This window comes from Montipora capricornis, chromosome 12 (genome assembly GCF_036669925.1).
Source record: "Montipora capricornis isolate CH-2021 chromosome 12, ASM3666992v2, whole genome shotgun sequence".
Lineage (NCBI taxonomy): Eukaryota > Metazoa > Cnidaria > Anthozoa > Scleractinia > Acroporidae > Montipora > Montipora capricornis.
Genome location: NC_090894.1, coordinates 11,371,285 through 11,385,756, shown reverse-complemented (window position 1 = coordinate 11,385,756; position 14,472 = coordinate 11,371,285). Strand labels below are relative to the sequence as shown.

The 14,472-nt window shown below is 38.2% G+C and overlaps 2 protein-coding genes across 5 annotated transcripts in view; both read right to left on the bottom strand.

Moving 5' to 3' along the window:
• LOC138027670 (lactadherin-like) overlaps positions 1 to 14,472 on the bottom strand; it is an 86,050-nt gene that overhangs the window by 38,961 nt on the left and 32,617 nt on the right. The gene's annotated exons all lie outside the window — the stretch shown is intronic.
• Positions 6,610 to 14,472, bottom strand: part of LOC138027674 (lactadherin-like) — a 51,681-nt gene continuing 43,818 nt past the window's right edge. For 2 of the 4 annotated variants that reach the window (XM_068875239.1, XM_068875240.1), the window contains exons 3-5: positions 11,230 to 11,598; positions 9,789 to 10,111; positions 6,610 to 8,675 (exon numbers count right to left, since the gene is read on the bottom strand). In XM_068875239.1, coding sequence (XP_068731340.1) covers positions 8,523 to 8,675; positions 9,789 to 10,111; positions 11,230 to 11,596 — 843 coding nt within the window. In that variant the 5' untranslated portion in view covers positions 11,597 to 11,598 and the 3' untranslated portion in view covers positions 6,610 to 8,522. Of the gene's footprint in view, positions 8,676 to 9,788; positions 10,112 to 11,229; positions 11,623 to 14,472 lie in introns of those variants that run through there. The other 2 variants (XM_068875241.1, XM_068875238.1) reach the window with 2 other exon arrangements.

Sequence of the window (14,472 nt, the reverse complement as noted above, 5' to 3'; positions counted from 1 at the left end):
TCTTCGGCCAGGGATTCGTATCTGTTCGATGTAACTACAGCGTACGTACGTACCTCTTCTGGATTAGAAGTTTCCGTCCCGCGTGGTGGTGCAGGTTCCTGACTATTTAGTCTTGCTGATGTGGCGCTGGTTTCTTGTAAGTGCTCCAGTAGTGATTGCTCAGATGAGCAAACTTTGGTTTTTATCTGGTCCAGTTGGTGTAAGATGAGCTTAATGGAGTCCTCCGTCGACGATGCCTTGTTCTTCAAGATTTTAAGTTCGGATGACAGTTTCGAATTTAGACTTGCAATCTGCTTGCCTAGCTTTTGTAACTCTGCACCGATTTCAGATCTGACCTCTTCGATTCTTCTTTCGCAGGAAAGTTTGGCTTCCTTTGTTAGATTCTTGCATTTGTGTTCTAAATCCCGCACCTCAATAACGTTCTCGTTTAATGCGACCGAGTTCATCGAGACCTGACTTTCTATTTTGTTGTTAAATTCGCGTTGAGCTTTCATGAAGGCTTCAAACTCTTCGTAACGGTCATCATGTGCAGATTTCAAACTTAACAATGGATCGGAATCAGCAACTATCACCTCCGTATCTTCTGCGCTAGATTTTGATATCTCTGAGGCAACTTGATCTTGTTCTTTAAATACGCTTCCATTTTTAATAATATCCATAAGCTTGCTTGAGTATTCGTCTCTTAATGGGCCTTGTACTTGTAGCGTTTTCGTACTTGGATAGAAGTTGACCGTTACGGTTTCGAATTTTAAAATCTCGCTGCTTCCTTTAGATTCAACATTTAACAGACTCTCTGTCTTTCCTTCTTCTAATTCAGCTATCCAAAAGTCTTTCAGTGCGTTTAGATCACCATTCCATTTGAACTGCTTCTTGTTTGATTTAAAATTTAAATTTTCACAGAGATTCATTAGCGCCGTGCTTGCCGCCATGCTTGCCCAGCTTAACCTCCGTCCAACGACAAGGGAAAAAAAATGTACCATATGGGCTCCGAGGGGGGGCAAGTGCTCTTGCAAGTGCGCTCACTTGTCTGCCATCCCTGCCACGGGTTTTGGTTGAAACAGTTTATCCCAATAGGAAATAATAATAATAATAATAATAATAATAATAATAATAATAATAATAATAATAATAATAATAATACTAATAATAATGCAACTTTGTTTACCCTCGGATTTCAGAGCAGCTAGTAGCTAATATCTCTGAGCATTAAATAGACACAATTGTTAAGAATCCCAACTGGCGGGAGGCAAACCCGTTTGCTATTTTACAACTGCGCCAGGAAATTGAACCAAGTACTACCGGAAACAAATTCAGTGAGTGGTCAGAACGCGGTTTTCAACCCAGGATCTCTGGATCTCAAGGCCCGGGCCCTAACCACTCGGCCACTCGGCCACTCGGCCACACTGCCTCCTCTTATGACAGACAAAAGCATTTAGCCCACTTGTTCAAATTGAAAAGTCCATTAACACTAATCCGCGATTGCGTACCAAACAAGGTATGAATTTTTCTCCGTCAAACAAGTCTTAACTATGTAATTTTAGGCTAAAGAAAAACAAAAGTATCAGTCAATCTTTGAAACCGTAATAATCTACGATTAGCTTAATCGGGCTTTTAATTAAGCAACTGTGTTACAAAGGTCGTCGGTTCGAATCCTCCCCAGGAAAGTCCCGAAAACGTTCGGGCCCGAAAAGAGGGCCTATGTTGCTACCACGGATATCACTCGCACAAGACCGATGATCATGTGATAGCTATCGTTTTAGTGTCACAACAGTAGCCTAAAAAAACTATACACACTTGTCACGAATGAACTTGTTTTAATCAAAAGAGACTAAAATTGGACGATATGAAGCATTGTGTCTGTGCTTTGTCAGTCTCCCTATCATGGAACCAAGCAAATAATTTTCCAGTTGTAATCTTCATTTTTTCCTTGGAAGCGAATTCGATACTCCTTGAAAATGTTATATCACAGGCGCCCCAAGCTCAGTGTGAGGGAAAGCCAACAAAAATATAAGGATTTGCATGGGAATCCCGATAAAAGACCTGAGAAGATAATTTTACGAAAAAACTCTCAATAAAAAGCCTAACCTTATTGCCATTGTGGATCGCTTCCTTCCTGTGTGGTTTTTTTCCAGATTCGACGCGAATTGAGTCGTCAACGGTTATAATAAAATACCAAGGCTGAACACTCTGAATTCTCAGGAGCCCACCAAATGGCAGACAACCCTGAGGATGCGAGAGCGCGTGACGTCACGTTATTTTGAGACAGTTGTAACGGCCGATTCAACTGATCGAGGAAAATGTTCCATAAAAACTTCAAATCGCGATGTTTCTTTTCGAAAATTCATTTTATGGACAGCCAGATAAACAAAGTTCACCCACCCACTATTTCTGCGTTGTCCTGAGTGATTTGATGGGTTTTTGGGACGCTTCGATTTCCTCTTCAGATCCCACGCGTCGTCACATACAATACAAATAGACGAGGCGTGCAACTTCCAAGACCGCTCACGGCCGAGTGCCTCCAGAATTTAGCTGAATTTCTCCCACTTCCAAAGGTTGCTCGCCTACCAGCCTTGGGCAAATAAAAAGACAATAATTTTGCTAACATCGTGCCAAAAATCATTGCATTTACACGGCTCTGCAACCTCAAGATCCTGCTCGATTTTCAAGCTTCGCTCACGTTTTTGTTATCGCCAGATGTTGAGGACAGAAGTCATACATCATTGGAATTTGATCAAATCAAATTAACCAATCAAAACGCGCAGATTTTCCCCAAGAAGGACAAAATTATAAATCTGCGCTTTTTGATTGGTTATTTTGATTTGATCCCAAACGAAGCGATACGACGATGAAAAAGATCCTTGTGAACTTTGAACAGCAAACGGCTACCGTTGAGTTCGGTTGGTAACGTCGTCAGCGACGACAAACAAAGACAAACAAAGTCTTGTTACCAAGCCTCGAACAAAGGCTTTCCCTCACACTGAGCTTGGGGCGCCTGTGGTTATATGCATCGAGAATGTGTACATCTGCAAGACTTGACATCGCTGATTAAACTCATTAAAACTAATCCTGAAGGAAAACAAAACAAAGTGTTTTATTAATCAATATCTGCTAACCTGATACAGATCTCAAAGTTTTTGTTCGATTTTCTTCGTTAAAATATCGTGAATGGCACAAACAATCAGTGGACACTCATTGCTGGCACTAGCTACGTTTTATACAAAAATTACCTGTATCAGTGTTGTGACAGATTTACAAACTCTAGATTGTGTTTAAAATAGGCTTTTACACGGGTGTAAAGCGGTATACCAGGATGCGCGAGGGAACTTATGCAGGGGTATTTCTTCATAATACTGGATACGCTATATTAAGAGACACATGAACTACATAACCAGTCCAGGATTGTTATCAATTTTGATAACCACTACCAAAACAAACCATTAGCCAATCACTGCTCAAATTCTCGTCCACGTGACATTATTGATCACCAACTACGTGAAAATTCAATATGGCGGACGATAGGGTGCCACGGGGGGCAAAGAGGAAGGAATTTTCAATGCTTATATGACAGTGAAATGCATAGAATGTGGAATGTTTGGGAAAAGTTATTTCGAGGCATTATTTTCAATACCTAATCTAACAACTGTTCCAAGTGAAATAACACAGTAAAGGAGACGACAACAGTTAAGCTAAAATGCACTGTTTATTCTTCGATACTGGGCATGATATTTTCATCAGTCATCAGTCGGCTTCTTTTTCTTGGGAGGCGAAGCTGGGGCATTCTGTATAAAATAAAAATGAAACAAGAAAAGTAAGTAAATAATTTCGTTTTTGAAACGGCTCTTAAATTCAGTGCCGAATGCACAGGAAGCGATGGTCCAACGAAGGGGAAAATTACGTTTTATTTACACGTTACGACATTAATATTGCCAAAGCCGCTGAAATGACTCTCTGTATGTGTGTGTACGGCTTAAATACCAAAAACATGTTACCGTACGAACGTGTTTGTAGCACGTCTTTGCACAACTTCGAGCAAAATTTCAAGGATCATTTTTTTGTTCTAAAGTAAGAGAAATGTATGATACTTTCAAATGGGCTTTAGTATTAATTTCTCTAGAACGTACTAAACTTTAGACAGAAACATCATTCAACCAAATTAAAAAAAAAAAGAGTAAATAAAATAGAAATGAGAGTCCTCTTAATGAAAACGAAATAATGAAGATGCAAGAAACCACATTCGATGAATTAATACACCAAAACTCCAAATCATAAAATGACCAAAACAACAATTTAAACAATTAAACATCCACTGTATTCGGTGATTTAGCCAAATGAAGTACCCTCTTAGTTACCAGCCCTGTGATACTGTGTTGGTGCTTCTTACATGTACAAAGTATTTTAAGTTTTATAATATTTATTATATTTTGTCAATGACAATCTTTCTCTAGTTGCCTCTTTATTCAATAGCATGACATCATCAGATGTGGAAGAGAAATCATAGATCTAGGAGATGCTGTTTCAGTCTTTGCTTCTTCCAATCTTTTGGGCCATTTACTGTTAATGAATTTTAAAATAAGTATGATCAAGTAACAACATTAATAAAAATGTTCAATTAAAATTAAACCACTCAATTAAAATAAGAGTATGCAAGTACATATGTTGTCAAATGTGTTAGTTGATTATGAAAACAGTCAGCCCACCCCTCCTCTTTCAGGCAATTGACTCTAGCTCAGCTTGCTATATAGTGAGGATATCAATGACATCACCAATTAATATTAATGTGCCAACTGGAGCCTTATTGGATGCCGAAACAAAGGGTTCTTTTGTTCGGTGGTTGGCTTTTTTAAATATCAAAAGAAATTTGATGTCAATGTTTGTAAACAGATATCTTCCTTATAAAAGGAATTTTATAATTATGAAAAGCAGTCCCCATTAAAAAGCTGTCAATGTGAAGAAAATCTGGTCCACAATCTTTCATCAAAATATATTTTGTTCAATTTACATGCAAAGTTGAAAATCCATAGACTCCGTACTAAAAAAAAATCTCCATATACACACACACACACACAAAGGATTTCAAATTCCAGGGAGAGGAAGGGTGCAGAAAGACCAAAACACTCAAAGAAACCTCATTAGAATTTCCAGATTGGTGAAGGGGTGTCAAAATGCACCTTTTGTGGGGGAGGAATGGACATTTTATGGAACTACACATTGAAGAAAAAATCCTGCTAAATATATCTCAAGGCTTTTTCTAAAAAACAGTTGTCAGGTTTAATTAAGCTACTGCATAATTGTACAAAATGTTAATGTTGATAAACAAGAAGGAAAAAAAAAACATTTTATGTTTATTAACACAGCTAATAGATAAAGAATGGTTTCTTCATGCATTTCAGTCACTCTTCAGTCCTAACAATTTGGGGATTTGGTAATGATTAAAATAGTCCCCATAATGGACAATTTAAACAGAGAAGAGACTTGCAAAAAATATTCAAAATCACAAAATGTAGGTGGTAGGATTCATAAATTATAAATTGTGGCATTTGCATTACCTTGGTGCAAGCTTCTCATCTCTTTGCAAAACTGCATCATGCATTGGTACCAACCTCTGTATAACACACACATGTCAAGATGCAGCATGCTTATCTTTGCACCCAGTCCACTTCTTTAACAAAACCTGATCATTATCTATGGCAGTTAGAATGTCTCCTTCTGGCATAGCAGGGAACCATTTAACCAGGATTTCATAATGTTATACTGATGACCCGGATGAAGTTTTCCATAAATATCCACTGCCATTCTGCTGCGTGCAATTGAATGCTTAACCAGGTTGGATCCAAACATAATTAAACTAAAGTTGTGTTTTGCTACACTTTGCAGGGGATCAACGGCCATCACTTTTTTGACAGGCATTGTTCTTGTGTCATAAAGCGTTAAGTCTTCCACTGCACTTTTCAGAATTGATACCAAAATATCGTTCAAAATCATCCTTGAATTTATTTTTAGGCCTTTCAGTCTTTTTCGACGCTGTAGAGCCACAAAATGTACACAAGTTTGCCATTTTTTTTTTCTGTGGGCATCAGCATCCGCCATCTCAACGCCTAGGTTTGTAGGAGTAAATCAATCAAATATGGGCGCAATTATTAACAGCACATCGCAAATCAAAATACCCCCTTCCACATTTTTAATAGACCGGGCACAACAGCAAAAACACGTGAAAAGTCAAGTAAAAGACTTGAAGATATCGACATTTTTTTTTGGAAATGCTGGAAAAATCTACAAGTGCCTTTAATCTAACGACAAAGTGGAAAACGTACCTGACTTTGGGATCAAATTTCATGCACTGTCCCACTTTACAGTTAACATTTCCAACCGTTCAACCGGCTCTGCCACAGCCATCTTTGACAAAGGCGAAGAATGTTCCTTTGTTGTCCATATCGAATAGAATTTTGGGTAGATAACCAAACTAGTTTCGAACAAAAAACGAATTAAGTGAAGTGTATACAAAATCCTCCGATTTCTGCAATGGCCGCCATGTTGTGACGTAACACGGTTATCAAAATTGATAACAATCCTGGACTGATAACTAGTCTGCTTAAACAGTGTCCCAATGGCCCGCGGGCTCAACAAATGTCACACGATTCGAAAGTGTTTTTGTGTTATTTCTCTCAGACAACATGTGACCCAAATTAAGAATTTGCCGTTAAAACTGAGAAGTTCACTCTGCGTTTCGATTGATACCTGATCGTTGTCTTTTTTTGTGTGGCCATCTTCGGTTATCTATTTGAATTTCATTTCATTTAATCAGATTTTACAATACATTTCATTCATGAAAGAGTCTAATGATTTTGAGTTCCGTTGAAAACAAGATTCAATATTTGCTGAGGCCACTGACCAGGAGCCTCACTATGCACTCTATCCCTGCGTCAAACTTTGCGTGTATCTATCTAATTTTAGAACTAACCCTTCTATAGGAGACTCACATTTACATCATTTTACAGCAATTTGCGTACATTGTTTGTGCTATTTTTGTCTTCGTTTAATAATAACTTTATTCTGATTGGCCATTCTAAACAGTGCGTGCAGAGCCCAAGGACTCGTGTGGTCCAGAAAAAGAAAGATACGCGCAAAGTTGACTCATAGGGGTGGTTATGGGAGAGGAAAGCTCCTACTCATGGGCTTAACAAGCCACGATGAACACTCTAATAGATTATAAAACTATAATAATTAATTATATTCTTATTTAAATAAAAGCTGGATAGCCAGTCAGTTTTTTGAAGTGGGTATACACCATCTCGAAAACATTTTTAACGTGCAAATTTATATAGATAAAACCGATAATTTTTAAGTGCCCCTGTGATCATAAATTCACCTCCTCAGTTTTTTTCTCCAGATTTTGAAAGTTTGTTTGCTTAACACCTGCCTGGCTAAATTTTGCGCTTTGACTTTTATCCAAAGGCCGTTTACTTTGAGTGTAAGTTTCAGATTTCATGGACCGCCATTACTCACGTTCAAAAGTGACCGATTGGACCTCAGAGGGTTGGATCCAGGGAAACGTGACGTCCAAGGCTCACTAGCTTAACATTTCAGCGTGTGAATGCAGCTCAATTATATATGCAAAACACGATTTTAAAAGTCTGAAAGCCCAAGGCTCCCGTGTTGTATATTAATTCTGCGGCGTACACACGCATTGCATCAAGTTAAACTAGTATGCCTTTGACGTCATTTCCTCCATCCAGCTCTGTCAAGATCTTAAAGTTCGTAATGGCGGACCATTAAATTGGAAAATTCCAGTTAAAATAAACAGGAGTCTTCTTGAAATGAAAGCTAAAAACTTTGTTCGCTTAGTGTTTAGTTAACATAGTTCCGAAATCCAAAGAAAGATAAGAATTGATTTTTTGATCAAAGGGGCACTTTAAATATAGTGAAGAGATGATAATGTTTTTTTCCGATGGTGACTTGGGGATATTCGGAAAAATGCGAGTGCTCCGAGTATCCTCGGGTCACCATCGGAAAACTGTAATCACTTCATTTCATCCACCGGGGTTAATAATCATACACAAGTTCCATCTCAGCCATTTGAAATATGTTATGAAAGAATGATAATAAATATAATCACTTTATTTAAGTCTCAAGGTTATTTATCCGAGTGCTCTACTAATTTGGGAGACTACAAATAAACTGAAATCAAATCAAATCAAAGGTTGGTTTTCAAGGAGAGGGGAAAACCGGAGTACCCGGAGAAAACCCCTCGGAGCAGAGTAAAGAACCATCAAATTCAATCCACATATGACGTCGAATTCGGTGAAAGGCAAATGCTCTCACCACTGCGCCAGCGCTGCTTCCCCTTGTAACGTAGAATTTACTTCTATAATATAACGTACGATTTACTATTATAAAACTTGACTAAATTCTTACGAAAGACAGACAAAGAACACGGCTTAACCTCCATACAATGAGTGGTAGGTTATTTACCAGATTTGTGCAACCTCACTCTCACTAGAGTGAGGTTGCAATTTAATGAAAAGTTATGGTCCGTTAATAACACAGCCATACAGCTCAACTCTCATGGATATGTGGCCATACCACGACATTACATAAAAGCGAACATATCTGCTCGTAATTCTTGGCACCAACTTGTGCGAGACAATTGTTCCAATGTATGAATTTCCCGTAAAAACCTGAAAAATAATATTTAGCTATGTCAATTATGGCCCAGTAGTGCCCTGCTACTATATTTTATAAAATAATTAGGATAGTACGCGCACTCTCATTGGTTGTTAGACGCCCGTTTTGATTGGCTGTTAGGAAAATAAGAGCGTGTATCAAGAAAATCTGTTTCAATCTAGAAGAAAAAACTTCATTTGTCGACTTATCTTTGAGAAATCATATATAACAGCAATACAGGACTTTTTTCCGTGTTTAAAAAGCCTCAACAACAAACTAGGAGAAGTTGGGAGAAAACTCGACACTTATGCAAACCCTCGACTGCGTCTTGGACCCTCGATTGCGTCTTGGTTATGCATAACTGTCTCGAATTCTCCCAACTTCCCCTCGTGTTTAGATGAGGCTATGGAAACACGGAAAACGTCCTCTATTGCTTAAATATGTCTGTCTTTTGGTAGATTCTGACGTCTCAGCGAACCACTATATATGCGTGGTCGAGCTGTAAAGATGAAACAACAAGTTTTATCGGGGGGGCTTGCTTTGTCATTCACTCATTCTTTCCAATTCCCGAAAAAAAAATTAAGGAATAGTATAAACGTCTTGTGATCACTTAACCTTCTAAACAAAGTGAGAGTATTTTTTGTCATCCACAGTTAAATTGTTAACGATAAACAATGGATTGAAATTTGAAAACTTTGGACATCTTTTTCTCATGCGGTTAAGAAATTGCCGCCCATGCACAGGCAATGCGAAAACCATACGGCGAAACGGAAATTTGGCCAAGCCGGCAAATACGAAGGTGGGAATCATTGTTCTGCCAAAAGTGATATGGCTATATCACCAGTTCGCCCCCCCCCCCCTCCCAACTCCTTTTCCGCTCCTTTACTACATAGATATAAGTGCGAGTTGTTAGGAATGTTGTAAGTGTGAGCTACTCATGTACAGTTCTTAGTTTTTCGTTTGACCCTTTTACGACCTAAAAACAGCGAAACCGCCATCGTAGTGGTCCCTTTTTTTATCTCAGTACTGTATTTTAAACTTTATTTCCTCTAGCAATGTTTTCCTGAATAAGTTATTTATTTCTCTACTAATGATCTTGAGGACAGTCTTTTTCAAACGACATTTACCTTTTCAGAACCATCGCTTCGATACGCATTCCAGTTTGTTCCGTTCAAGCTCAACAGAATTTTGTATGAAGATACCCACTGACCATTACCAGGCCTGCTCTGTGTGGCTATTTTCGTCAATACTGTCTCCTTGCCAAGGTCAATTTGCAACCACTGTCCAACGGCATTTGTTCCTGCTGACCAAGAGCCAGTACTTTGACTTTTTGCCGCATTGTTGAGCCTGGCTTGCCAGGGTTCATATGCGGCTCCAAATGTTGAAGAAGCCGTCACCGCTGAGTTCGGTATTGCCCTACTTTCCATTCCAAGCGGATGACTGCGGCATTCTGTGGTTAGAGTGATAACAAATTTTAAGGACTTCACGGTAACCTTGAGCTGGAAAGTCGCGTGTGTCAGCATGATCAATTACGTGAAAGCAATCGCTAGCTGGAACTCGAACTCACATCCTGTGAGAAAACCCTTTCCTTAATCAACAACTTCAACCTGTTTATTCAAGCCTACCTCTGTAATTTGCTCGCTTTATACATTTTTATGTTGTATTTGTACTCATTAACATTTGTCAGATATTTATATTCAGATTTTTCTCTCAAGTAACACTTGCACTGAGGAAGGCTGGAGTTTCTGCCGAAACATGTTGCTCCGCAACATTGAAAATCGTTGTTTCTTATTAAAAGTTAACATGTCTCTCCTGTTCTCTAGACCTCTTGGTAAAACGCAAAGCATAATAATGCGGCAACTTTCTTATGACTATGGTCTTTTAGGCTTCCTGTATAGTTGTTTCAGTTCAGTTGGGGTACACGAATATTCAATGGAATGTATTTACTCAAGCTTCATAGACTCGATTCTCTTAAGGAACAAATCCGATAACCTTAACCTTCCCGAAGATTACATCAGATTCTGAACACTCCACACAAATATTAAGATGCCGACAAGCATCAAATTTCCCGAACGCACTTGCGAACCTAACAATTACGTCATCACGTACACTTTGATTAGCCTCTCAAATTGTTACTGTAATCCACTTAAGCTTAATCATTACGCGGTCTGTCGGTTAATGTCCATCAAGTCAGTCGTTTAATATATTAGGCGGCGAACGAGCCTCAAAATAACAATATCGTTGGTTGAGCGAGGAAAATTAATTGTGCTGCACGTGAGGCACCCATTTTATCTCATATTTTTGTGGTACTTTACATAACAACGACATGAAATGAGGCTTTGACAACTTGAGCATAACAAATGAACCTTAAGCACACACTATTCTTACTCTGAAATCCGGCGCTCGTATCAATTTACTTTTAGGATAATTCGCCCACATTGAATCACGTGACGTGATTCGCGAAAGACTTACCATAGTGCAAAGTTATCTTTGAAGGTGACATTTTATCGACGTTGCCGTCCTATCTATCTTAAAGTCCACATTACTTCATTTTTGGGCATGACATACCTTCGCAAATCAGAGACGGTGTGCACATCAAGTCCATACCACAATCGAGATGAGTTTTGCAAGGTATAGGTCGGAAAGTGTTCACCATATATATGGTATATGGATTGCTGCTCATGTCTTCTGGGTGAGACGCATGTGTCTTGTCACTCAGTTCACAGCGTTTGTCCACGCGATAAAAGTTGCTGCTTTTACATCCGGGATATGCCATGCAACGCAAGATACAATCTTCTATTTTGTCTGCGGTCTCTGTCTTGATGGTATGGTTTCGAAGAACTTGTCCCTGCACGGAGTAAGTTGCTGAGCAAGAACTCGCAAATTCTGACCTCAACACCAAGTAAATGAGTAGAGATATCACGTCAAAATTCATTCCTGTGTCGACAAAGAACAATTTCAAAAGTCTCACAATTGTAGAGTATTTTTATTACAGGGCGCTAGTAAATTTTGATTCAGATTCATAAAGCTTAGGTCAAAGTCCGGCACAAGGCGTTTGAGCAGAAAGCGGCAATAGAATATGAAACTTAGCGTTATGGAAGTCATTTCGCGATTATTCTGAGTCGTCAAGTAAAATATGTAACAACTAATTAGGATTGATAATGGTATGTTTGAAGAAGAGAAAAATGAAAATTGATAGTAGGGTTCCCACCACCCTGCGAGCAGAGCCTCCTTTTGTCTTTTTCTTTACTGAGGACGATAAAAAATGGCTCTGCCCGAATCGCGTCAACTCGTTGAAGCCACCGCAGCCAGAGTTTCTGGACTAGTCAATCTTGTTTTCTCTCGTCAAACCAGTTTTTCCAGTGCAAGCGTCCGTTTAGTGGCAAAACCGATGGTTATAATTGAGCCCGCTATACCATGAAAAACCAAGATGGCGGCGAGATCTGGCATATTAGGCTTGGGTTCGAGACTGTATCCTGGCAACATGCAGCGCATATTCAACAAGAGCTCATGCGCGGCCAGGTTATTTGTACTTTTGTTGACAGTTTAATAACAATAATAATAACAATAATAATAATATCAACTTTAGTGTACACCACAAAAAAGGGTATATAGGTGTTACAAGAATCTATTTGAGAGAAGTTGCCCTTTATCGTGTGAGTTCATTGACCTATACTTTTCATCTTTATTTGAAAGAGTCTGTTTTTTTTCGAAGGGTCCATAGACCTGTACTTTTCAAACCAATTTCAAGGAAGTTCTTATTTTTTCTCTGGGTCCATTGGGCTGTAAATTTCTCTCCTCTTTCTTCCAGTTTGCTGCAATTTCCGAAGTAGATTTATGCTTTCTTGTTTTTTGTTTCCTTTCTATATTTGATAATTCACATAAACATCTAAGAAATGCAGCCTCATAGTTTGTTTCAAAACAACTAAATTTACTTTGAATAATAGAACAAAAGAGATCAATAACAGAATCTACATTTGAAAATACTCTTGTTACATTTTTTCAGAACCATTGTATACAAAAACGTGGTAACTAATCTTTTGCTCTGCATACCATTGGAAAACACAACTAATGCAGTAGCTAGAAATTCACATCAAAAAGCCTGTGCAGCTTTCCTTATTATCCAGAATGGCAGTTTTAAGCTGTTGTTTACTGGGAACCACATTACAAGATAAATCTCCCTGACATCTTGCTCTATGAATACCTTTTACATGGCCAGCGGCCTACGTCTAATTTCTTTAGAAAATCAGAAATAAAAACATATTTTGCTGGAGTAACATTAATTTCTGATAAATTGCTCTTCCATTCTCAATGATACTATTAACTGTTTGAGAGGTGCAATAGTTACAATACTTTTGAGGTGGAAAAACAAATAGAATAAAATGACACAGCAGAACATTCTTTGCAAGAACAAAGATAAACATCATTTAAGTGCTCCTAGGGTCTAAAATTTTGGTTTCGAACATATAATGAATGAACAATGCTTCCACTGCTGCTTTACATTTTAATAATGTTAATACATTTTAATCTCACAAGTAACAGATGTTTGTGCACATATATTCTGAAAATGTTGTACCAAATTCATTAATGAATCTATTTCAATTGAAGTACATGTTGCAAATGGGTCCCATACCTAATAAATCTCTGCCATGAGAGTAAAAAATTTTACACCTCCCATTAGGCAGACAGTATATTGCTACTGTGTAAAGTTCAAGTGTTAATATATATGCATGACAATTATCCATGAGCAAAGAATCAAAGGCAGCTAACATTGATATAACATAAGGAAAGTCTGAAATTATAGGACGTGCACTATTTAGCAAACCACTAAAACTATCACTGTATGTCAACTGATAATTAATGTAGCTTATAAGTTATAACCATAACAGGCAAATCTGTCAAAAATAGGAGTCCCTGTTTGCATGATTATGACAAAGCTGAATACATATTATTCCCAATGTTTATAATTTGAGCCAAGTCGGCTGAAGAGGTTATTGGATTCCTGAAATTTTAAATAAGTGCCGACAGAGACATTGCCACACGTTGTGTGCCTGTATTTGCCGTACCAAATACTTCAACATAATAATTTGCCTTGACTGTATGGTGCGGCAATAGTTTTAGTTGGATCAACAATTCCTGGACCTGGGTTGTTTGTACGTCATTTGCGACTCGAATTAACACAGGAATGTAAAAGCGATACAAATAGATCTTTGTAAAGCCACAGATGATTAATTTGTTACATTTCATAAATGTGAACCAAACTTTTCAATACTGGCAAATAAATGGCCTCTATAAAGTAAAACAAAAGTAAGACAGAAAACCAGAATTTCCCCTTGAAGCATCCTCTAAATTCCTTTGCCATCAACCTCCTTTTCCATCAAATTCCTTTGCCATCAATGGATATCAACGACTAGTCTGTATTGTTGAAAGAATTCCCCATTTTGACTTCGTCGCATGCCCATACCGTCAATAACAGTAGTTCTAAGAACAGTTCAGATTGCTAAAAGTCGGATCAGTTTTTCTCAGGTATTCTCAGTTTCGGTCAAAGCTGCTCTATTAATTAAAGGTTCTCAAAGATCACTAGGACCTGAGATGACCGGCATGTTGATGGAGATCAGTTTGAATGACCTTTATGTCGATCCCCGCTCTCGTGCAAAGTGTTTATTTGTAAAGCAAATTAGAAAAAATATATATCATTTTGTCTTTAATGTCAACAACTTACCTTTGGCTCCACAATCGAAAAAGATTTATTCTAACAGCTCGATCCGTACGACCCGGGCCGTACGACCGCGACTACAATCACAAAGTTTG